At 38.0% G+C, this 26,393-nt stretch overlaps 1 protein-coding gene across 1 annotated transcript in view; it reads right to left on the reverse strand.

Annotated features, from left to right (window-relative positions):
* KCNT2 (potassium sodium-activated channel subfamily T member 2) overlaps positions 1 to 17,771 on the reverse strand; it is a 167,574-nt gene extending 149,803 nt beyond the window's left edge. The window contains exon 1 of the mRNA XM_067300442.1: positions 17,347 to 17,771. Coding sequence (XP_067156543.1) covers positions 17,347 to 17,441 — 95 coding nt within the window. The 5' untranslated portion in view covers positions 17,442 to 17,771. The remainder of the gene's footprint in view (positions 1 to 17,346) is intronic.
* Between the last annotated feature and the right edge of the window lie 8,622 nt (positions 17,772 to 26,393).

The raw sequence follows: 26,393 nt of genomic DNA on the forward strand, positions 1-26,393 counted from the left end.
AATAAATTTTCAATTATTATTACTTTTTAAAAGATTATTTTCCCCCATATACTAACATGCAAAGTGAAATCTTGCTCCATTAAATGAGATCTTTGCTGTTTTAACTCAATAGGGGCTAAGATTTCATCCTCATAAGGCATAGAGTAGTTAATACAACCCTGCTATGTGTTCAATTTTCCACCCTCATTCTTTTATTACAAGAGAATTAGTCTATTTTGGTAACTTCCCAATGTCAGTTTTTCTCATATGCCACTGCATTCACTCTTTCCTAGAATTTTTTTGCCATGAAATCAGAGGTATATACTTTTTTTTTTAATAAGGAGAAGAAAAAGAAATATGAAGCTTCCAAGTTTGTACAATTCAAAAATCCAAAGATTCCCAAACGCCTGGGGTTTTTTTGTTTTGTTTTGTTTTTTTTCTCTCTCTCTAGTTGCCCAGACAAACTGTGTGTATCTATCATTCCCTCCTGGTACTTCTGTGATTGATTTGAAAGGCCCAAAATTGCATTGTTACAGTTGGAAGATCAAGAAACTATCTGAATGACAATGGAAAGCTTAGGATTTATAATTCATCACCTGCACTGGAAGAGCAGAGAGACCATTGCTATCCCTCTTCCTATGTTTTAAACATGCTATCATCTGCTGTAATGATGGCTAGGTAAGAGAAAATATGGCCTCCTGTTGCACATCTTTGAGATCCTGGTTCAAATCCTTTCTCAGCCTGGACTTCATGCATTGTCTTGGGTCATTTGCTTTTTTCAGCACTCCAGCTCTAAAATGTCACCACAAAAAAACAAGTTATAAAATGAAATTATGCTTTCATAGCTCAGTGCTGTGAAATAAACATTACACTGGCTAATGTGAAGGGGATTCTCTCAGTTTGACTTAGAATGATTGACTGCAAAATCCCTTCTCTCCCAAATGGTCCAGACACTTATTATCATTAGTGAAGCTGTGAAATAATGACTGGTTTGGGGAAATTTGTTGAGAAAGCAATTGCTTGAATGTGGTCTAGACTCAGATTAAATAAGTAGGTCTAGCTGCAGCATTCGGTTTTGTTTTTCTCAGAATCACTTTTTTCAGCAATTCTGCACAGTTGGAAAGAAAATTATTTATAGAGTAATAGAGTAACTTTATTCCAGTTTACTGGCGAACAACCTCTCCACTGGAAATGGGAGTGAGACTGTAATCACATCACAAATGCAAGTAGGATTTCAATTTACATGTCTGTATGTGGGGGAAAATAATCTTTTTGAAAGTAATAATAATTGAATATTTACTTTTTCAATCAGAATGGTTTTGTGTTCCTAAACCATTTATAGAGTTTGTTTATGCCAGTATTTCAGCGTTTATCTAACAATCCTACTCGTGTATATTCTGGGTGAGATAATCAAATACCAACAGGAAATTTTCTATGCTGCTTTGACTCAATCTCTTTCATGACTTTGAAAATCACCAAACTATCAACGAGTTTGTATTGAAGTAATTTTAAAACATATATCCCTATAATATTTTTGTTTATTCTGAGAATCAACTTGACACTGTAATTTTACTTTTTTTATACTTATCCTGGTAATTTTTAATCAAAATCTTAGTTCAACTTCAGAGTAAGATTTAATGCATTCGGGATATGGCTAGAGGACAATGTAGTAATTTGATTAGGGATCTTTCCTTGTAGTATTACGAGTGGAGAGCAAATCTTTCTCTTAGCCGCTTAAACACCATCTCCTTTAAATGCTAGCTAATCTCTGATGCCGGATATTTACATTCTGGTATAAAGCTTTTCCCAAAAATCTTTGTTAGAAGTTTCAGTTTATTATTTGACACGGTGATCTTCTGCCTGGAGTACTTTCCAAGTCCAAATTCATGATCAAGGAATATCATGGGAATGCCTTACTTCGTTACATACCTGGATTTCACAGACTCCTGCTACTCTGTGTTAACCAGTTTACATTCTTCTAGCTAAGAGGCACCAGTGCTTGGAACGGGTGCCTAAGGTTTACAAGCCATCCAAGTGTTACAGTGCCCAGCTACTATTTTGGTATCTGCCTGTTGTTTAGCATTGTACATGTAGAATAGTAATATTTCAAAAGTGCCCAAAACATCTCCATACTGAATAACAACAAATTAATACATTATTTTAAACTTTTTGATAGATACACATGACTTTTTTTATGTCATGGCTTCTGAACCTCTCAATCTTCTAAAATATTTCTAGATTTCATAAAATGACTGCTGGTTTCACAAATCCTGGCTGCTAAGATGTCGCACAAAATATTCAGTTTTGAACCTTATAGTATGTATTGGGTAGCATTGCCATTTTAAATATACTATTTAAATGTAAAAGAGATGAGTTCTCATGCGCCATGAACCTCAATTTAGAGTAGCAGGGAATGAGGCCAGTAATTATTACGTGTAGATACCTCCCAGCTTTGTATGGGGTGCTAATGTACATGTACCTGTACTATTTATCAAACTGAGACTTAAAATAGCACAGTAAACTATTACTTCACATTTGATAAAAGAAAAATCAGTGTGTGAATTCACAGGGCATTCCTTCAGATTGGTTGTTTGGTTCTTTTATCTATTGTGCCTATATTTATCATAGTGACAAGGGAAATGAAGCTAACTGATTTTTCCATACATTCAAAAAATGTATGTGCAGTTATAGTAAATAAGGGACAAGTTGCTTCATAAAGCTTTATACTGTATTGCCTGGTATACCTTCTGCAGAACTGAAAATAATCCCTTCTACTCATACCAAATAGCATACTGACCTATAATTATTCTCATTGAAATAAACAGGAATAATTGTAGTAGAAGGTGATATTTACTGTAAAAAGATGAAAATCTCTCTGCAGTTTACTAAAAAAAAAAGTGATGTTTTTTCCCCTCAATTTCTCATATGCATCAGAACACTTTTAATGGCTAATGTTCTTCATATGTATCTAGTACTTCTACAGTATTTTCATGAATACTAAATGACACACAAGGAATGAAACTCTGGCCAAGACAGTGGTGTTCTAGAATACTAATGTAGTATTCTACAGTCCTGCTGCACAGATCAGAGTTCCTCATGAATCCACTTAAGGTATGGAAATCTAACAGACAAAACATTGGTATTTCAGTTCCACAGACTATAGGCTCAACTCTAAATCTGTCAGAGGTGAAGGGGTGACTGTGAGAAGAAGGCAAAGGAATGAAGTGGGTGTTTTGGGGTATTTCCATCTGTGCATAGGTTTTACACATTATCTATGTTAGTTTTCATAATAGGGAATGCTGGAATTTCTTTTTTGCACTATGACATAAAGCAAAAGTTGATACAGATCTTTTTGCAGTTAATCTTTACTTGACCAGAGAAATAAAAAAGTACTTGCAAAAGATTTTTCAACTTGGAAGAAATTAGTCTTCCAAATAAAACCCTCATGCCAATTCTCATCAAACCACTATTTAGTATAATAATAACTTAGCATTTTTTTAGTTTCTTTTGATGGAAAGATTAAATTAGTCTCTTCACTGTTACTGAAAGTCAATATGGAAATTTACTGACCAAGTTGTATGGTAAAATGTACACAGTCTTTTTCCTGTAAAATAAATTTCCAGCTAATTCTCATCATTCTTCATCTTCATGTGAACTCCATTTAAGAGGAAAACAATCCAATGCACAATAAGTCTGCTTTTTATAGCTTTTTCTTGACTCTGGTCATAGCCAGTAGTATTCATAAAGGAGAAATACTACTAATTTATAACAGTATTCTTAAAGCTATTTATACTAGATTTACTATTTTTTTGAAATTTTAGAAACTAAAAATATTTTATGCCATTATCTTTGGGACTGTATTCCAAAAATTTGTACTGATCACTGTCACAAAACAGACTGAAGCACAGAAATAACTTTTACATTAGACTGTTTAAACTACAATTTTCTTCTGCAAACATTTCTTCTGCAAGCTGCATTTCTTCTATTAATAAGAGCAACATATTAGGTTAGGATGCAAAAATATGACATCCAAAGCAATATGATAAAAGTAGTTTACATGTTTCATTCATTTTTTCTGTACTCTGCTCAGTTTCTCATTTGCTTAGTGCTTTACTTATATTAGCAATATTTGTTTATTTCAGACTAAGAAATTATTACTGTAGGACCTGTGTCTGATTTGCAGGAGGAAAAAAAAAAATTAAAACTAAACATATCTGGAACTTCCCACAGATACTTTAGCAGGCCTAGAAAGAAGTTATCTGAGATTCCAAATATAGCTGAAGTGTTAAAAAGTGAAAAAGAAAAAAAAAAAAAGTGATATTGCACATGGTTTTTACACATTGCCATGACCAGTGTAGCCCTACAAAGAGGTGTGTCATTTCTTAAGTTACAAAGCCAAACAGTCAAGACTTGCAATCTGTAAACACTTATACAATACACCAAAAGTTGCCACTAGCATGCCAGCAACTCTAAGAAGTAATGACCGAGCCGAATCTGAGATTATTCCCCTGAAATTCTGGGAGATGTGTGTTCTTTCAGTCTCCCCCAATCACACTTATAACAATTATACAAAGCACAAAGATGATAATTTAACAGATATATACAAAAAAGAAGAATATTTAGGCAAAAGATCAGAAAAAGGCATAGAACGAAAGCCCCAAAATGATGCAGGTGTCTTGCCTGAAGCTTCCCACAGAGAAAAGTTTATCAGAGACTCTGTTTGTTCTATCAAATCAACAAGAGAAGAATATGTTTAACATATGCTGATGCCAACTCCTAAAATAATTGCGCATTAATACATATTTGTCTTTATTCTCTAGTATTTAAAGGTCCTTTGGCTTCAATATTACCATTCAAATGGAGGATAAAATACATAGGGTTGCTAAACTAATACTTGCAGCTTAACATAGGCATACTGCTGTAATATAGCTAACTGCAGTGTGAAACTGCTTTCTTCTTTTCAGACACAGCTTTCTGCACTGTACAAGCATCGCATATGATTATTGTTTAACTTTTTTTTTAATAAAAATGTTACATGTCTCATTAAGAAGCTGTAATGATTCAAAAATTTTGAACACATAATAGAGCAAGTATTTTAAAAGTTGTTCTAATCTCTAAAATGTCATCTCTCTGGTACTGCATTCTTTATGGCTAACACAGTACATGTAACCACAAATTTCATATACATCTCTGTCTCGTTAGTCAGTCATCTATTACACTTCTTGATTAATCTGTCCTTCAGAAGACATGGCTTTAATTGTCTTTGCATTAGATTAAGAACAAGTTAAATTATGTATTTTGTCAAAATTTTAAAAGTCCAAAGCTGTCATCATTTTTTATGGTAAGCAGCACCTTACATCACAGAGTACTCAGATGTTAAAGTGCTACTCATCAGTAGTATGGGTGGTAGAATTGTGTGCCTGGTATTAATTTTTCAAAATAGTAATGGATAACAACTCCCATAATGTGCCTTGTGTATTTTTTAAAAAATGATTTAGCAGATGCCTTTACAAAATTAGCTTGTTCAATGCAAAAACTATTTTTTCCTTAAATGTTACTTCCCAAAGGAACACAAAGTTTGGAGTTTGCTGGCTCTGATGAGAGTCAAACTATTAAAGATCTGTTTAGCTAACAGTGTGTTGGTGAGGTGGGCTAGGAGAGGTTTTGTTCCATCATCTTGTTTTTGAAGCCTTATATATATATTTTAGGCTAATCAGTCTTAGGTGGAACATGGATACAACGAGGAGAGATCTGTGTTTATGAACCAGATTGGACTGGCTGTATTGATATTAGGAATTCTGATAACCAATTGCCAAATGTCTAGGGCAACACAAGGCACAGTAGTATTTCCAGCTCTTTCTTCTCGTTATAGGACCTTTTCTGTCACCGTAAAGTGGCACTGCTGTCTTAGAAAGGAAAGGAATTTCTAAACCCTCAGTTCACCTTAGCATAAAGTCAAATGTCAGCAGGTTGCTAGACAACCCTACATTGCCAGTCATCTTTGCCTTGGAGGAAGAGGTTCACCTCATAATTTTGATAATGGCAATCTTATAACAGATCACTTCCATCTGGAATTGTTAAGAGCAAAATTTAAGGCCTGCCACAAAAGTCTCAGACTAGCTGCATGTCAGAAGGCTGCCTATTTATTACAGGCACACCCAAGTTCCCCCCCCCCCGACCCCTTGGAAATACTCCCTCTGTACTCTGAAACATTTCTAGTAGCCTGTCCTGTTCTCCCCACAGCGTGCAATACTCGCCAAGGTCATGGTAAAATTCCATTGTTAAGAACCACGATGAAGGACAAATTCAGCTGGTCACATGCAAATCACATTGCTTGAGTTTTTTGTAACCAGTAACTGCCACAATTCGTTGTATTTAATGAGTTTATAATGTCAGCACAGATTTAGTTTACTTCGTTATTTTTTCCTGGACTCTGGACTTTGATCTATAAACTGCCAAATAAGAGGAAAAATGGGAAGCAGAAACTAATCAAATCTTTAAAAATTAATTCAATGTATTTTGAATGTGGTTTGTATCATTTAAACTATTTTTTAGCTAAATTGTAACTTTCATGCAATCTATTGTCAGTCTTGGTACAAAAATAAATGATCATTTGGGTCACTATCTGAATTCAATTTGTAAAATTTGGATTCCTCAATGGTAATGAGATATTAGATATCTGGCACTGCTCTTGTGAGATTACCATCCTTCTTATGATATTCTTAGGTGGGTGAAAAAGCTACTTAGAGAGCTTGATAGTCTTTATAAAAACTAGTTGATTAATCAACGTCTGCACGTTACAGAATATTTTGTTCCACTTTGTGTTGTCTCTTTTGAATGAGTATCAAGAGAACAAAAATGATCATTAAAAACTGAACATCTACAGAAATGCCTTTTTAGAAGTTGTTTGTTTGACTGATTAAACCATTTGGAGCAGGTAATCAAATGCTACATTGTTGTATGTAGTGAAAACATAGCTTGCTTACTTTTCATGAGGGTACACTCAGGTAAATACAGAGCTTAGCCTTTAGTCCATGTCTGTTTTAACTGTCTATGCTTGATAGTGAGAATTACAGTGATAACTGACCTGTGCCATTAGCTTCTTTTGAATTTGGTGCAAAGATGGGAAACTAAATCTTCCCTTGCAGAGTCAGGGAATATTGGGGAGTATTAACAGGGGCTGTCGAATAAGGAACAAATATAACCACAGTTTTCCATTTGCAACTCAGCTTGTTTTTCCCATTTGTATTTGTTTGGGATTTGGTAACACTGTTTTTATTCTGTGCTGCTGTTTTCTTTAGTCACAGGGGGGAAAGAAAATAAAGTGAGAAAAACATAAACCCCCCTAGAACATTTTAGGCTGTTAAGAATGATAAAGGAGTGAGGCTCTTTTATAGTCTTTACTCCTTATTAAATATTTTAACAATCGCTATACTTTGAAGAAGCTCTGTAACTTAAAAACTATTATTTGAAGGAAGTCAACTGCTATTAATTTTAACTTCATATATAGCTAAAGGGCAAACTCTTTTCTTTGCCGAACACCAAAGTGGCTTGACTTGGAGTACAGTATCTAGGAGAATGGGTAGGACTTGCCTGGCAGAGCTAACCCACAGCTAGGACTGTTACTCAAATCTTGTAATTGCCCCTGCCAGGCATATGATCCTCATGCTAGCTGTTCGATATGTGCAATTATTAACATCTAGAGCTAGCATGAAACTTGAACAGGCCCAGGCAGAGGGGTAGGCAAAGTTTTCTTCTTTTTGCCAACTCAGTAGATAACTTGCTCCTACATGGTTTTGGCCTAATGCCTTCCTCCCCCATCCACCATGGCTTGCCACTTGTTAAGTCAAGCACAATGATGTCAGACTTTGCAATCTGCTTTCTACCACAAAACTACAGCAGTTCCTGACAGACATCCCTATAAGAGGAGGCAGGATTTGTCCTTCAAGAGATACTTCTGGGTAAACAGTAATATCACTGTTTTTATCTCTGTGAGTATAAATGCTGTTTTTGTCTCTTAATGAATGTTTCTGTTTTACTGCTACTTCCCACCAGGAAGTTGTCTGCTAACATAATTAGCGGATGACTGCACGGGGGAGGCTGAAATCTTTAACAGCTGTTTTAAGGCATTCTGTACCAAATCTTCTGTGCTGCAGAACGTGTGCAGCAGCTGAATGGCATTCTCTCCAATGACACTGAGATTGTGGGACCACGGTGTCCAGGCTTCTAGGAAGGACTTAGCTTGCTCATTTACTTGAAAAAAATATGAATAATTCACCTTTGAAACATTTAGTGGATCAGTACAAGTTCTTGGGTGTACCATACATATCATGTAATTCAGTAAAAAATATCACCTTTACTGGTGAATAAAGTCTAGAAACTGAATGTGTAGCACTGAAATGGTTCATAAAATTGTTATATAATAGAAATATTTTGAAAACTTGGACATTTCTGATGCTCCAAGTGATAGTATATCTATTTCCTTGTTACAGGATAAAAGGGAGACAATATGAATCAATGCTACCATTTGTTATAGAAGAGTCATTCTGAGAATAATGCACAGTTTAACACAGAAATAAGTTCACTGTTATAAAAAAAATAATCATAATCATTGGCTGTGATAAAATAATAATCATAAAATTAAGAGAGAAGCCATTTGGGACAGAATTGCTTCAGGTCCCCATGGAGTATTATAGTATCTGCCAGATGTAAAGTAGCATGTATCAAGTTCTAGATGGAAAAATAAGAGCTCCATAGTGGTAAGTGAATAATTAAATAAAGACTGAAGTACCAAGTATGTTTAAAAACCATGCAGCACACCATCCCAGAGGAAGACTACTTGAGCTGTGGGAGTTTTGGTGCTTAGTCATTTTAAACCTTTTCTCCACTAAAAAACTTTTGCTGGAGTATATCATCAAAGTCTTCCTGCAATACAGATAAAACAGCACTGAAGTGTTCCTCTTCTCTTTTCATGCCCTTCCCCCAATTCAAGTGTTTACTACTTTAAGTGCAATATAGATACGATTTATTTTTGCTTCCATTGTTTTTGTGAGAATGATGCTAAAACAAAAATTAGTATGAGGCTGACACAGGGCCCCACTGTCAGTCCCCCCTGACAGAGGGCTAACAAGGCATTGCTTCCCTTCCTCCCTTCCACACAAGTAAATGGATTCTCCCTCTTTTATCTATAATAGGAACTCAATCCTAAGGCAAACTTAGGAGGAAGATGAGTTCTGGGATATATTAACAGTTTACTTACATGGAACTGTGCATCTTGGCCTTCCACAAAAGTCTAAACTCTGACCACTTTCTGTGACTAATGCAGTGGTTTCACAAATAATATTTTTGATCCTTTTTTAAATTTAGATGCCTTTATACAGTAAGGGAGGGCTTGAGCCTGTACATCCAGCAGCTTTTTCAGGTTTTAGGGCAATTCAAACTTTCCAGCTATTATTGTACAGAGTCTCATTGCAGATGACGTGAAACACTTACTAAATATCCTAGTGAATTAGGCTGTTTCAATCTTGAGCGATTTCAATCAAAATCAAGCTTTGAAAATAGAATTTAGGCTTCTAAAACACTTTATTAATTTTGAATATTTACTTACAAGGACAAATCAAGATAAATCTGACAATATTTGCTTAAGACCTTTTATTTTGTAGCCTCTGTTAAATGGAAGAACTCATAAAAGTTAACATATTTTCTAAAATAAGGAAGCCAAATTGACTGAAGTATTTCTAGAAGGAAGGAGGAGGTTTATTTCGAGGAAACTGTAATAGAATTTTTGTGCAAGTTGAATCTAGACTCAGATATTTTAAATCACTTGATTCAGAAATGTGTGGGCTTTTCATCCCCTTTTAGTTTAACAATCACAGGTGATTTCCAATTGGAAAAGCAAAGGGAGAGCTTTACTTAGTAATTCACACTGTGACAAATGACTGTTAAAGTGCCTTCTGAGATTTACAGTAGGGAGTTGCTCATTGAAAGCCACTAGTCAACATGACATCCAGCAGTACAATTGTCCAAGTGATGCACGGAGGTGTTCTATATCATCTGAATCTTTCCTTTTCAAATAGATGGTAATGTTCATTTAAGTAGTAAGCACATCAGAAAGGAAACCTAATTTTAATTTAATCCTTTAAGTAGCCAATGTAAGTACAGTTCTCACACAAAGGTAATATTTAGCTCTACAGTTTCATCATGAAAGTATGTACTGCAGCAAAATGACTCAAATCTTTCACCTCAATATAGGAGCAATATTTGAAATGTATTCCCAGCACTAGCTAATATGTCTTGTTTCATATGTACAAAAAAATAGAGAACTGGGAAATGTAAATTTTTGTTCCATGATTGTAAAACTGTAAAGAATTATTGGAACAGCAAATGGAAAAGTTATGAAATCTGAGGTTTTGATTTATCTGGGATTTTGAAAAATGTATTGGGTTTTTGTGTTCACTTTCTGTTGCTTTCACTCCATTTTTATATATGATTTTGAAGTGGCACAGTATTAATGATTTTTCTAGAACATATTAGGTCTATATAGAACCTAATGCTAAAATTTAACAGGCAATAGAATGAAATACTAGTACAAAATGGACATGAATGACTGTACAATGACTTGTTCATATGACAGACAATGTATTATTTCAGCAATTTGACACAATAATGTGTACTTCATGCTCTCTTAATTTTGTTAGAAATATTTACTGCAGATGAAATTTACCCTGGTGTGCAAGGTCCAAAGAAAGCCATAACCTACTGCTTGACCTTACATAAACCCAAAGGGACTTAAAGTGTAAAAGGTATACAGTGTTTTTATGAGGTCATAAGAGTGAATCTCATTCTGCAAGTTTTAAAAACATCCATATATTTCTTTCTCTTTTTCTTTCTCTAAAATGTTATGGGAAAAGGATTATTCCAATAAATTAAAGTTCTTTAACAGCAGGCTCCCTTTTTCTTTTCCATCCTTTTAAGGGCTCTAAGACAAAAAACACTTATTCCCCATGTTTAAGGGTTACACTGTATATTTAAGAAAGAAAGACATCAAGCATAAACAAGTCTGTGCTTTATACATGGAGCTCCCTGCAACACAGTCCACCATATATGCATTATCTGAATGTCTGACTGTGAAGTAAATATGGGAGACTAGAAGGAGAAGAACTAGCAGCATGGATGGGAGAATGATCAGCACAATGTTAAAGTGCAGAGGTTATTTCCGTAATAAATAGACTTTGACCCATTCTGGCTACATCTGTACCAGTAAGTTGAATGTGCCTAGGCACTGATATTAAGTGGCACAAAAAAGCCTACATGTATACCAGTAAACAGTCTCAGCCTCCCAAACAGGGTCGCTATCTGCAACCTTCCTGCAGGGAGTGGTTCCTGGGTCACTCAAACCGCCAAATCATCCTTGGGAACTGTTCAAGAGAGTTTTGGGTAGCTGAAGCTGGCCAAAGTCTAACAAGGAAAATTTGAAGAGTTTACTAGTATAAGCAGCCATGTTTCAATGGTGGGGAACATTCCTGCCTCACTTGAATTTACTGCTAAAACAAATGCAGCCTCTATATCTTCTAAAGAATAGACACGGAGTTAAACGTGTGCATAAAGGGTTTAAGAAATATAAGTTCTGCTCTGCAAGATACTGAATTTATATGACTGACCTTACCAAAAAAGCACTGATATCCATAGCCTATAAATGCTTTTTTATTTTTAACTTAGAATTCTTTCTTTATACCTCTAGCATTCTCTGGCTTGGCTTTTTTTAAAGTACAGGTGACAAAAGAAAATATTTCTTGTGAATAACCTGTTCATTGTATCTACCCAAAGCTTACACAAGAATTTAAAATAAATATTCTCTTTTACCCCTTCCTCTGAAGCAATTTACCAGCTTTTAAACATGTCATGTTTTTCAAACATGTCTTCACTTAGTAGGACATGTTTTGTGTTGCTCTTCAACATAGCTAATAAGATTAAGACTTACAAAAACTGAAATGTTTTATTACATAATTTACTGTTACGATCATGCTTGAATAAAACCTCACTGAATTAATACATGTTTGTTGCACGGGAGGAGAGGGGGGCCTGAGCTCCCCCTTTCTTTCTGCCCCCTTCCCAGGCAGACAAACTGAAAAACAAATTGTATCATGATGGTAACGAACAAATATTTCAGAATTTTCAGCAAATCAAAATAGTTTGTTTCAGTTTCAGATATTTTCAATAATGAAAGTAAAATGTGAGATTCACAAAGGGGATTTTGATGAGTTACAAAATCAGTGAAAAAGTCAGAGGTTTGCTCTTCTCTTTCCTTCTAGCCCAGTGTTTGGAATATTCATGTGGCCACAAAAAACCTGATACACTCCCCTTCCTGCTGCAGAAATCACCCATATGACATACACATGCTCTAGCTACTGGGTTGATCTTTCTCATGCTCTCCTGCTGCCTTCCACATGAATCAGGGCAATATTTAAATATTTTACATAGTAAGAGGAACAAAGTTGTCTCACCTTACAAAAGGAAGAACTACCCCAAGGATCTCGCTGAGTAAATATTTAATTATTCCATATAAAATGCAAATAACCTAATGATAAGTTTATGTGAAAAGATTGCCTCAGAATAGCCCAGAAATCTAACCTTATCAAGTTAACCTTATCTAACCTTATGAAGTTAAAGAGAGATCTCTTGCAAATTTCAGCTATAAATCAGAAAAAGTAAATTTGGGATTCCTATGTGCTATAAGCATCAAACTTTATCTCCACAATTTTCAAAGGGGACCATGTCCTTTGAAAATCCATCCTTCCAAAAGCCAAGATTGGTTTTAACTCTTGATTTTCTTCAGGAAAAACAAGTCAGCAAATTCAAGAATGTCAATGAATTATGTGAAATAATTTATTTTTTGGAAAAAATTGTGTTTGCCAAAGATTCACCATGTCCTTGTGCACACAGCAACTTCTTTTATTAAAAATAATATACAATCCAATTTGCTGGTTTGCAGAATATGACAGCCAGCCCAGAACCCATCTGTTACTGAGGCTAACTACAAGCTTGGTTAGGAAACTAGCCTATGTAAGTTGAGTTATTTTACTGAGAAAGAAACGCAAAAGCAGTGAAATGGATGTTACTTTAATGCAGAAGCAAAGGTAAGAAATGGACCATGAACTAGGTACTGAAAAAGGTAAAGAAGCCTGAGTGAAGCTCCACTGTAAGAGAAGTCCTTGTGAGAAAATAAGATTAGTGATCTGCCTGCAAACAGGTATGGATCTAGGAACAAAGTTTTCTGAATCAGAATCCTACTATATTCAGGTAAGCAGAACTCTGCATATGCATTTTATAAATGAAAAGGATTATTTAAAAGAAATAGCTGATCAAATTCTCCTCCTAAAGAACATAACCAGTAAGATCTCAAAATTGAATAAGATGACTACATTAGAAATATATCTTTACTATAAGCAAAAAAGAGGAGGTAGAGGTCTATATAGTTTCAACCATATTTTTTTATTAAGTACTACCATAAGACTTTCTGGCAAACTATGCCATTGAAACTGAGATTTGTTAACACAGGACCTTGGACAGTATGTGGGTGATCAGAGGAATGATCACATCTCCTCTTCACTTTGAAGATTCAACAGGCATCCAAAAGAATAGAGAGGATACATACACCTGATACAGTTTATATACCAAGACTCAATCTTGGGAGACTTGACTCCAAGAGGAAGAAATGCACAGATTTATGGAAAGAGTTGTGTTATGTAGGCTTTTGCAAATACTGATATCCTCTCTGCAATCTGAAAGATGAAACAGTGTTTTAGTTTAGAGATTTCAAATGATGCAGCACTTTGCCAACATGTCAATAGCCAGTCAGTTCCTAGTTCTGGGTTTACAATCCTTGGTTTCAGATCACTCAAACTTTTTGGTAACTTTCAACTTTGTGGTGAAGTTTCCCATCCTGGTGGGACAACGGAATAACTTTTTCATTAGAGCATTTTTTTAAATAGAAAATTGATAGAAAAAGTCAGGAAGGTCATTCACAGGAGAAGGTATTTCAAGAGCTGGTTATGTGAGGTACATTAAATAACTTTAAAATATATCTAACTTAGGGCACCTGTATTTTTAAATATAGGAAGATTTGTCGATCTTCCTGAATGCACAAGAGTCAGAAGCCCAATATCTTGATACAGCTGATTTGGGCCCTCCCGTCCAATGAAGTGCATGGTCCACCCTCGCTGATAAGCCCTGTGAAAACTCTTCTACCCTTTAGCAATGAAAGCTTCTTCCAGACCCAGCTATTTTGGTTTAAGTAGGGAGGCTTTCTCAGTAAATTTTGCATTGCAGCAACTCCTGTGCACTGCTCTGCATATGGTACCGAGAGGAAAGGGAGAGAGGCTTTACATATTCCTCAGCTGCTTGTGTTTTCAGCCAGCAAGGAGCCAACATCTTGCCAGAAAGGACAGAGTGGAGGGAGAAAAGAGCTGTATCAGTCAGAAAACAGAAACCTCAAAGATGAACAGACTAGGAAAATCAAAAAGAGAATGAGGACAAAGAGTTTAGGTGGTAACAGACCTGAAGCTCATGGACCGTAAACGTTTCCATTTAAACCCTTGGTATAAATTGGACTGCAAGGAATTGAAAGCAACTTGAAGTTGCAGTGAACTTGAAATATGCACAAAATTAGTTTCAGCATCTAAGTCAAGGGCCAGTAATCCCTCAAATGCATTATCCTGATCACTTGCCACTGTGTGACCACACTATAAGGCTACTTCAACCATGTTTTAGTGCTCAGCTATTTCATTTATTGTTAATGTCCGTTCAATTGAATGAGGTACAAGCAATACTTTTGGCAGTATCTGTATTACACACTAATTAGGACACAAGAAATCTGCTTCATCAAAACCAAACTCATACTACTTATATAAGGTTGTAAAAAAAGAAAAAAAATCTATTAAAAATACGGTATACTTGTATAATATCACTCCTGTCACTAATCAGTACTACTAATAAGCAGTTCATCTTTGAGTGCCCACAGGCCTGTAGTCTCTCTCATTAAATATTTCCTAAAATGATGTCTAATATTCTAAATATTGCCTTTGACAATATTTCTACGCAGAATGTATATGCTTTTGATATAATGGATAACTGCAAAATACCAGGGACATGGGATTGGATTAATGTTTTGGTATTAAAAGTGGTACCTTCCAATACAGAAAAACAAGAATCCAGGCAAGATTCCATTGTAAGGTGGGCAAACAAAAAGCAATACCCCCCTTTTTTTTTTTCTTTTCTTTTTTTTTTTTTTTTTAAGAATGGACTTTGTTCAGTTAATGGAAAGCTAGTAACAAAAGAGACTGCTATGGTAACTTGCAGAGCTGGAGGAGAACAGTGCTGTTATCGCAGCCTCATGCAGAGCACAGTCCTGATTATGTCGTGGGGAAAAAACTGCACAGCACTCCCAGCCACACCACAACTGTGACCAGCACCAGCAGAGGACAATACCTGAAGATCTGAAAAGCCATTTCCGCCAGCCATTTCCAGTCCTGAGTTCCTATCTTACGTATCAGTTGAAATAATTTAGTGGCCAGAAGTCAGTCTTGTAATATTTGCATGCTTTTATTCAATATTAATGAAATAGTGAAAAGTTAACTATTCATTTTTCACTAGTCCTTAGCTATAATTTTCCATTAATAATCATGCCCTATAAGATTGTTATGCTAGAATTCTGCTGTGAATATTTTCCAAGGATTGTTTACATATATTTTATTAAGTGCACAGGGTCTTGAAACAGAAATTTCTATAGCTGCATTGATGCTATGGTTTGCACAAGTTCTTACACATTGTTTCCTATTTGAGATCATAGAAGCTAATTTTATGTTTAAGAAAGTCAAAGAACTGAAATCAGGGAAGTGCTTGACTGAAGTTTGAACTACAGTTGGCAAAAGTGCCAAGACACACAGGCAGTCCAAAGAGTTGTATAAAGAATATTTTGTTTATTTTAGTTAGGGTTCTTATGGCTAACGGTTGATAAAACAAGAAAGCTCGGTGTTTTTTCCTATTCCAGTAAAAAATAAAATGTAGGTGTAAAATGCTAAGGACAACTCATTCTAAAATCACAACTAATACTGTGATCAGAAATTAGGAATACAGAAAATACTTCTTATTGTTTCAAAATATTTTTAAATATAAAAATTATGCTTTGATAAACATATTCCTTAACTCTCCATTATGCTTGACTAATACAACTTACTTATAATGCTGTAATTTCCAACCAACAGCATTTATTTTTTATTATTATTTGAAGATGTCATTCACCATTTCATAAATGTCAGAATAAACATAATTTGCTTCAATATATATCATATTCTCCTACACTAAAGTAATAATTAGTTGAGTATCTGTATGATCGTGTGATTACCAATCAATGAGACTCTTTCTTTAGGAAAGTAGCTAAAAATCTATAAAACGTAGACCAGCATTAAAATCAAAGTTTCTGATTACCAAGTTAAAACATGATTAATTCTGACAATATAAAATAAATTAAAATCAATCCAACATGCTACTAGGTATCAGTAGACAATTTTATTTTTCTCTGTCATTTAACCAAAATGAGCTGTTACTACAAAGTGGATCTCGCACATACTTTTGCAAGATGGGATCATGCAATAACTTATTGGTACACTAGGTTGCATGGCCAAATCGAGTGCCATGATGGTACTGGTGTTGAGTACTGCCCATCTAGCGTTTTAAAATTAAACACACATGCCTGCTACTTAAAATTTACGCATTTTTTTCCTTCTTTTAAAGGCACTGTTTGACTTGTTTGGGACAAACTTAAATCCCTTTTTTTAAAAAAAATCGTTTTGGAATTGAAGATGCTGGCGATCCTCAAAATAATTTATAAAGGAGTACTGAACGGTAGTTATATCCTAGCATAAAGAGAAAATGCACGTAAAGGAGCATGCATATTAGATAATAAAAACATACACGACCCCGGCAGCTAGCCCTTCCACGAGCACCCAAACCGTATTTTGGGGGCTTCCCCTGCCCCAGTTCAAGTTACCACCTGGAGACGGCTCCGCGCCTCTCCTGACCTTCCTCCCACCGTAGCGAAGAGGGAGGTCCTGCCCCCCCCGCCCGGCTCCGGGACGGCGCCGCGGCCCCCCGGGGCCTCGGCACCGCTTCGCTTCCCCGGGAAAGTTTTCGGCGGGGCTCCCCCCCCCTCCCGGGAGGTGCGTGCCTTCACACCGCGCTCCGCCGCCGCCGCCGCTGCCGGGCCCCGCCGCGCCGCCCCCTCAGGCGGGCGCAGGGCCGGCGGCGCCGCCCGCCGCGGCCCCCGCTGCCCTCCGGGCGCCGCTGCGCGCCCGCGGCCCTCGCGCTCACCTGTCGTCGCTCTGCCAGCCCTGGTCGCCCAGCAGCAGGTCCCGAAACCGGTACCGCGGAGGCAGCGGGGGCACCTCACTGTCCAGGTCCACCATGCTGCCCGCCGCCGGGAAGACCCGCCGCCGCTCCCCTCTGGGAGGGCAGCGACGCCCCCCGCCAAAAGAAAGGGAAAAACAACAGAATAAAATAAAATAATAGAAAAGAGAGCCCAGGCGCGCCGGGGGCGGCGAGGGGCGCGGAACAGGTTGCCCCCAGGCGAGCGCGGGGGTCGCGCGCACACACAAAGGCGGCGGGAGGACGGTCTCCCGGCGGCTGAGAGGAGGGACGGGACCCCCCTGCCTCCCCCCGGGCTCTAAGGGTGCTAACGGCGATTAACGGACCGCGGGTTGAAAGTTCCGCCGCGCGCCTCTGCGGCTCCACGCGGCCCGCCCTCAGGGGCGGCAGGTGCAGGCGGGCGGCGGCGCGCGCCCGCCCCCCACCCACCCACCCCGCCGCGAGCGCCAGCGCGAGCGCCAGCGCGCGCGCGCGCACCGCCCGCCGCCTGCCGCGGTTGACAACAAAGAGCCGTCCACCGCCATGCAAATGTTGTTCGGAGCCGCCGCTGGCGGGCCAGCCAATGGGGGGAGCCGCTCATTAGCATGCTCCAGTGACGACGCGGGAATCTCTGCCTGCCGGCCAATGGGAGCACCGGCAATAGCGCGGACGGCGGGGGGCTTCTCTGCTCCTGCGGGGCCGGAGCCGGCCCCTAAGGGAGCGCCGCGTGGGGCGGGGGCGGCCGGGCCGAGCCGAGCCGAGCCCGGCCGCCGCCGCTGCGGGGAGAGCCCGGCGCCTGCCGCGACCCGCCGGCTGCGGCGCCGCGTTGCCCGGGCGGCGGTTCAGCCGAGCTCGTGCGCCGGGCAGGGGGGCCCCGCGGAGACCGCAGAAACGGTCGCTGGGGCGAAGAGCGGCCTCGCGCTCCGCGTGCGGCCCCGGCCCCGCCCTTCCTTGCGGGCCGTTAGGGGGCTCGGTCACCGGCCTCCCTCCCACAGGTGGGAGCCTCGTTTTGGGCCACGTGCGGCTTGCTTGAGAAATACCTTTCCCTAGGCCCCGAAATTTAAACAGTGGTGTACTGCCTCTTCTTCTGGAGTGTTGTACTTTGGTGGATTTTCCTTCCCCCCCCACACCTTTAAAAAATTTTTTTTAGGCTGAGGCTGCTGTATCGCTAGCTAGCCTCTGCACACACCCTGGTTACTGCTGGCGGCTCATCCGGGCTTACTCGGGCCTTTCATGACTTTGTCTCTTGCTCATCTCTAGTCCATCAGACTTGCCCCTGTTTGGACAGATGGCTTCTTGATTCTGCGTGGTGCCGGCTCCTGTGAAACCTCAGGTGCATATGTGCTAAGCTAATGGTCAATGTACACAATTACTAGGGCTTTTGGTTTTACATTATCAGGTGCAGTGGTGCAGGCCCTGTTTGGAGAGAAAGAAAAGAAAAAGAAAAGGTGGTGGAATTGTTTTGATAGGTGGTTGTGGTGCTAACATTACTGACTGCCAGCAGAGGAGGTTCACCCCACCCCAAAGCCTGAGCTTCTACCAAAAGAAGAGTGAGAGAGACCTCTGAATCTGGAGAAACTACTTTAACACTTCCAGTGTCGTCCCTGCAAAGGGATATTAATTAGTTACTGTGCTACAGGAAAAGCTGAGATTTTTGAGTAGTGCTGGATGCACTTCAAAGCATTTTTAAATGGTTTTATTTTATTGCTTGGACAGTAGCTTAATAAGCCTTGTGAGCTGGACCTGATTAACCCCCCCCCCCGGGTTAATTGTAACCCCATGGGTCATTGTACCCCTCCCCCCCAGCCAACCCTGGCTACTTATTCCCACCCTGCAGAGCTCATGCAGCTGAGAAATAATCATTTTTGTTTTTTTTCTGGGTTAGTTTTCATTTCTGACAGTTTTCTGAAACCAGGCTCAGGGTACGTGCTGGCAAAAGAGTTGGTGCAGCCACAGCTGAGCAGCATGGAGGCAGTAATGAGAAGTCAAAAGGTGGGGAAAACCTACTTCTTTCAGCTGCAGTAATTACTTATGCTACATTGAAGTGTTCATTAAACTATAGCTTTAGTTTACTGCGTAAACAAATGTCAGCAAAGTGCTTCTTACTGTTATGTATCAGTGTTCTCTTACACTTTGCTTTGCAGTTGTTTACTTCCTTTTTTAGTGTAATTTTCCATTTATACTTTTATGATAGGGCTACATGTTGCACATCTGAAATCTTATACTGATATAAAAATTACTTTAGAAAATGCAAAATTTATTTTACTTGTAAAAAATATTTGTATATTTTATCTTGTATATCTATGTATATGAGCAAAGTTGTATTTCAGGTATTTTGAGTTAAATGCAGATCTGACCATCAACTGAGGGCATGAAATCAGACATTGCAATGCTTTTCCTTTTGCATGGAAGCTAATAACTTGGTGTGTATTTGAGCTGGTCTAAGCCTGAAAAGATTTGTAGCCCATAGCTCCTCCCTGAGTTGCCAATCTCACCTTTAACTATTATTTTTGCTTTTTTTAGTTCAAGCCTGTAATTTTTAGCTGCGGTTTGGTCAAAGACTAAAAATACAAGTCATGTTCTAACTGCAGTTTTTCCAAGCAAAACACTTTTCTCCTGTAGTAACATCTCTGAGAAAGATCAGACTGTAAGGTTTTTGAGTGATACTGCTAAACGTGAACAAATAGTCTGTGGATGATCATAGTTTCCAAGTAATAAAAGTAGCCTTACGTCATATTGTACCCCTTTAAAGCCTCTTAATTGCACAGTGAAAACCAAAGCCAAAAGATTAAATTTGTTGACAATGATTGAAAGTGGGGTGACACTCTAGGAAGGTTTTGTTGTTGTTGTTGTTGTTGTTGTAGTTGAGTTTTTTTCCTGTCATTGATCAAGTACCTATTGTACCTATTACCAATATGATAATGATTTGGTTGAATACACTGTCATGAAATTAAAATCTTGAGGGACTTCTTAGATGTGCTCTTCTAGATTCTTTATAATCTAGACTGTCATATGTATTATAGTTATACTTAGTATCTAAAGCCGTGGTTTTGGTAAACAATAAATACTCACTGCTACGTTTTTCCCAGCTTGTCATGACTTGCCCTCCTATATTAGATCTCTTCTCTTAAGCTCTTCAGTTGTAGTATTTCGTTACTAGAATGACATTGATGCGCAATATAATTACACTGGTGTGGTTTTTAAGTGTGGATGAGGTTTTTTTATTCTTTGCTGGATCAGGAGGTAAGTGATAAATGAGAAGTTATTTCCTAAGTGTGGTTTAAATACCACATATTTCATTAGGTGCATACGTACATATTCTGTATGGGAGAGTAGGCCTTCTATTTTCCATTCAGTTGGGTCTCTGAGCAGGAGCTAAAGTAGTTTTAAAAACTGGTTTGGCACAAATCAGCCTAACTTATGGCAGCCTGGGGCATACCACATAATAACATACCCTGCTGAAAATCCACCTCAGAGCCTCATCCTGCTGCGGGAGAGTTTCTACAGGTAACCAAGCTGGCTAATTCAGGACTCAGTTACTGCTGCTCCGCATTACATCTGTGCTGTTGTTACAGATAATGCATCTTCCCTTGCTTCCTTAGTACAGAGTTCTTGAGCATAGCTTCTCTGTTTGTTGTTGCTTTGGAGAATGGGATCTTGTGTCCCAAGTCCTCTAAGTCACTGGTATCACTGATGAATGATGCTTACCCTTTTTCAGAACTTGTTGCATTCTGAGTTTATAGTCTGCTTTTCAGAAAGGCTTATTAGATGAAGCAAAACAGATGCACATATGTAGCAAGAGTTCAAAGGTCAGTCACTCTTTGCTTTGGCTGACAGGAGAAATAAATAAAACAATGAATTCCCCTGCCATCAGGTCCTTGCCAGTTTTATCATGCTGCATTCTGAGGTCAGATGTCTCTAAATTTCTAATTAAAAAAAAAAAAAAAAAAACAGGATCTTTCTTCTTTAGAATGTTATGTGCAACCAATTTCTTTCTTCCTCAGCTGCTTCTCTAGTTAAACAGGCTGTCTCTTCTATAAAAACATTGTTTCCTCTGTCTGCCCTGGTGTCTTTTTATCTTGTCCAAATGTCCTTGATCTCTATGCTTATCCATTCATTTGGGGGGAGGAGGGCATAAGCCTGTATGTTATAATGATTTTTTATAAAAGTTAAATAGGGGTTAGACTAAGTGTTGTCCTGTTCTCAAGTCTATGAATCATAGGTTGGATGAGAAATTAGTGCTCGATGTACTGTGTCTTATAGCAGCCTCATTAATTTTTTCATTTTAATTGATCATTTTAACATTTATTTTTATACTGGAGGAGACAAATAGCTGTAGAAGGCTTTTGGATTTTTTTTTTTCCACCACAGAGATGCATTTCAAAATGGCATTAGCTAACTGGTAAACTGGCAACCTGGCAAATAATTGAGCAGAGCAAATTCATAACTGAGACCATAGTGATGCATTTTATACAGAAACTTAATTTTATTCTCTTAAATGATATAAACTCTTTGCATTTATAAAATTAACTGTGTTTTTGCATGTCTGACAGTATGAGGCATGGCCACTCTAAAAAGCTTTAAGTATATAAAATTGAACAGAGCTGGGATTTTTAGGTAGCTAAATTCAATACTGTGATTAGAGATTCTCAAGACACCTGGGAAATGTAGCTTTGAAAGTCTTCAAGCTGAGGAGACATTGAATCATCCACTCGGAGACAAGTGCTATTATATATGAGCTATTATACAAGGTCATTATGTTCAAGCTAGACATTCCTTCTACCATGCTTGTGTGTTAAAGAAAAGCTGTGAGCCCTGCTCAGTTATTTCAAAGAACAAGTGTAGGTATTCCCAGGAGACAATTCTGACCCTGGAGGCAGAGCAGGCAGAAGCGTCTGCAGCCCTGACATGGGGGCCAAAAATACACTTTAATGAATATTTTGTCCTGGCTACTTCAGGGTGGGTGACTTTTTCCAAGTGTTACATGGAAGTTAACTCTGATTCTGAAGTTCACTCTTATAGCAGGAGAGATGGAGCAGTGATTAGGAACTGCATTATCTAGTTTATTGCTGGTGATTTTATATAAATCTTGGATCATATTGATGTACAGAAAGAAGAAAAAAGTATTTAGATTTTTGAGTTTGTTACTCAGTTTTGGTGAAATATAGACAAAACATAGGCTGGCACTTTTTTTTTTTATTTTTTGGACAGTTGCAGTCTATGTAGAATAAGTTAATAATACAGTTCTCTATTTAAGCTGTTCTGAACCCTTTTTCTAAATCTGAATTATATACTCTGATGTATTAAATCAGATTATCTGCTTAGTTTTCCGTTTTAGCCTCAAAAAGATTGTAGGGACATTTAATATTATTTTGCTTAATTACTGACACTTCCTGGGACATTCTTTCCTGTTGGCATTGATAACTAAAGTTATTCATGGATATCAAAACCAGCCTGGACTGCAAAGAGTTAAAGAAGAATCTCACCCCCAATAAACTGGTGAATTTCAACATCTAGAAGCATTGATTGTCCTCTCTGTTGTGGTGCTGAGATAGGACTGAGACACAGTTTTTACTTGTGTTCCTTCCACAGTTTAGTTGTATACCATGACTCAGGGACTGTAAGAGGTGTCTTCCCCAACTGATAAGCTTATCATCCTAAGCCTAGTTTTTATTTTTTTAAATAATAGTATTAGGTGGTGGTTGTGTCGAGAAAGAATACTGGGAAAGATAATCTTTTAAAACAAAAGGTAAAGAAGAGGAATTTATGAAGCAAACGCATATTGAGCCCTTGTAAACAGTTCTATAATTTGAGTGACTTGTACTTACTGTCCTTTCAAGGAAGTTTAACTTTGTCTGAAGGGGATTTGGTTAACTTGTGAAGTGGGCATGATGAGACAGTTACTTACCATAAGGAGTAGTCTAGGCTGTGGTGAAAAACAGCAATTGGCACAGGTGTTTTTGCAAGTTTTACATACTTTCTGCTATTTGTTAATGCTGACATAAGGTTAGACAGGCTGGAAAATTTGATTCTGACTGAAAAGTTAATGACTAAAACTCAAGCTTATTTGGAGTGTTTTTTTCAGGTACTCACTTAGGTGTGTGTTTGTTTGTTTGTTTTTTATTTCCCAAGATTAAGAAATATCTGGATGTTTTTATAACTGATGAGAACTTTTGGGACCCTGCTTTCACATTTCAGCAAGGTGATCAAGTCTCACTTGAGTACGTACATGTGGTTTTTGGATTAAGACTAGAAATGGGGTCCTGATAATATCTGAAAGCACACATGAGGCAGTCTTACAGCTTTGCTAGCTGAATGTAATCTTTAGAGGACTCTGAGTATTCGCAGTTCACAAGGTAGTTTGGGGTTTAGAGTGGTAAACTATATTTAAATAGTATTTCATTAACTCTATCTGCAATTTCACTTCCAAAATATTTGCAAAGGTGTAGTCTTCTGTAGAAAAAATGCATAACGACATTATATGTTAAATATGCCTAGGTCTAATTTGAAGTGAAATGTTTTTTCTGATAAGTATTGTGTTTCTGATAAATTCTGTGTCTCAGAAAATAGTGTTTCAGCTTTGAAAAAGATATATTCCTCAGTAAGAAAATAGTATTTTTAAGAAATCTGTTAGTGTTTTTTTTTTAAAGCAGGAAAATAATAGGTGAAAAATTCAGAGGAGAAGAGGACTATGGCTATGAATTTCTCATATTCTGCACTCCGTCGTTGCTTTCTATGATAATTTTGTTGTTCTATCATCTGCCTAAAGGTGGAGATTGTAAGGTTTTTTTTGAATATTTGTATCTTAGAAGACTCAAACACCCCAATCCTGATGAGGTACTACTGTGCATATGTCTATATAATCACACTGGAAATCTTGTTTCCCTACTTTATTTATTGTAATTATTATTGGCTAAAAAGACCGAGATTAAAAAGAGAGAGAGTACTATTCTTGTTGAACTCATCTGAAACCGATATAAAGAGATGAAATCTCAGGCTCACAAGAGAACTTCAAGGTGTTATTTTACTTGGCTTTCAGCCCATCAACTCACAAAAGCAGAGTTTCAAATCAGAAGTGTGACATATAAATTCCTTATATGAAGAAAGTAGGTATGCTATGCTGAGAGTCCCAGTATCCAGCAGGCTGAGTGGAGCTGCGAGGCTAAATGAGCCAATAGGAAAAAAGTGTTTGAGGACCCTACCACTTCAGCAAACTAAGATGTCCACTTGCAGCCCTGCTGTAGGAAGCTGTGTGAACTAGGATCTTCAGCTCAAAATCTTCTAAAGTTTAGACGTTTTACCCCTTTTCAAGGAGGGACCTATATTTTGAGTGGGAAGATACATTAAGCTTTGGCTTCTCATGTCGGTGGCAGAAGTGGCTCTACCATGATACCAAACCGTTATTTAGTGATGTGGGGTATATGACTAAAAACTACATCAGTGTGAAATGATTATCTAGGGGATGCCCTCTTACATTTAAGTTCCCTGACTGAACTTTTGACCTTCTAAAATACATCTCTTAAAATATATATATGTATTTACTCATCACTGTAACTAATAATACTAGTCAAAGACAATGCTCAGGCCAGGATGCCTACTCACTGAGGATCTGCATGTCAGCTATGGCTTGGGCCTTTCTTTAGATAAGTGTTGCTCGTTGAGTGGCAAGAGGGAAAAATGACCTTTAAGTGTGAGTTATAGCCTTCTGTTTTACTTTTGCCCAATACTTGTGCTTCTTGAGGTTGATGGGAAGCAAAGGACACATTGCCCACTTTGTATCATTTACAGGGCCCACAATACTTTGAGATTGTTATTTTAGAGCCTCACATTCACAATATCTAGTTCTTGCACATTTATTTCATGTAATCTAACATACAGTCCTCCTTAGGTTCATAATTTTATGTCTTAGTTACTACCTGAGTAAGAACAACGTCGTTTATCTTCCCCATTGTTGTGACCGTAACACTTTATTACTTACATGTCTACTGCTTATTTCCATTTCACTTTCAAGGACTGCCCTGACTTTTCCATGCTTACTGTGTCATTGCCTAGGCAGATGTTTACTTCTGTCTTGCATCTTTCCCTAATGATAATCTCTGTTCCAACATATAATTTGAAAGTGCCATCATTTTCCTACATTTCTCCCTTGCTGCAAAAGAACAACTGCTGCACTGCCAGTCTATAGATCTTTTGCATCCTTTTCTCAAAAATAACTTGAAAATGGGTTAGGTTGTTGTGAACATATATATATTTTTAATGTATGTGTGTTATGGCTTATTAGATTGTTAGCTTTTTGGGATAAGATCCATTTTTTTGTTGGTTCATCAGCACAGCATGTGGGGGGAAGTGTCTGTGTGCTACCGTACCATGAATAATAACTGTATTGTCAACTAAGTTTCTACATTACATTTCTACAGAAACAAATGCTCACGACACCTCTTTGCTGTGTTACGTGCTGAACTAACAGGAATAGCTGCTAATAGTTTTAATTGCCCTTCAAGAATACACAGCCATTGAAGGATACTACTAATACATAATGAAACTTTTCAAAAACCACTCCAAGTGCTTGTTCCAAAAGAAGTACATATTTTTAAACAAATCTTGTCTTTCTCAGATATCTCAGTTTATAAAAATTGAAAGCCTTAATGATCCTATTTACTTTTTATTGTATATTTTGCCTGCTGATTTTTGCCTGCCTCTTAATTTTACTGTCTGATACACCTTCCAGAGTACAATGATGCAATGTTTGGGTTACAAACACTGCAGGCAAAATGTTTATTTAAACTTCAGGGAAGAAAACACTCTTGGGAGTCCTTCTATCTTTCCATTCAATGCTTGTTTTTTAACTGCTCCTGCAGTAGGCAGACCATTCTGCTGGAGTGGAAGGTTTGATAGTGATCGAGAGTGGTACACTGAGATATCCCAAAGTGAGGGCAGAGTTTTAATGACACTGAAAACTACAAAGCTAGCACCAAAAGAGAAATATGAGGATTTTTCTGATTTGATAATTCCTC

This window comes from Apteryx mantelli, chromosome 8 (genome assembly GCF_036417845.1).
Source record: "Apteryx mantelli isolate bAptMan1 chromosome 8, bAptMan1.hap1, whole genome shotgun sequence".
In the NCBI taxonomy this organism is placed as follows: domain Eukaryota; kingdom Metazoa; phylum Chordata; class Aves; order Apterygiformes; family Apterygidae; genus Apteryx; species Apteryx mantelli.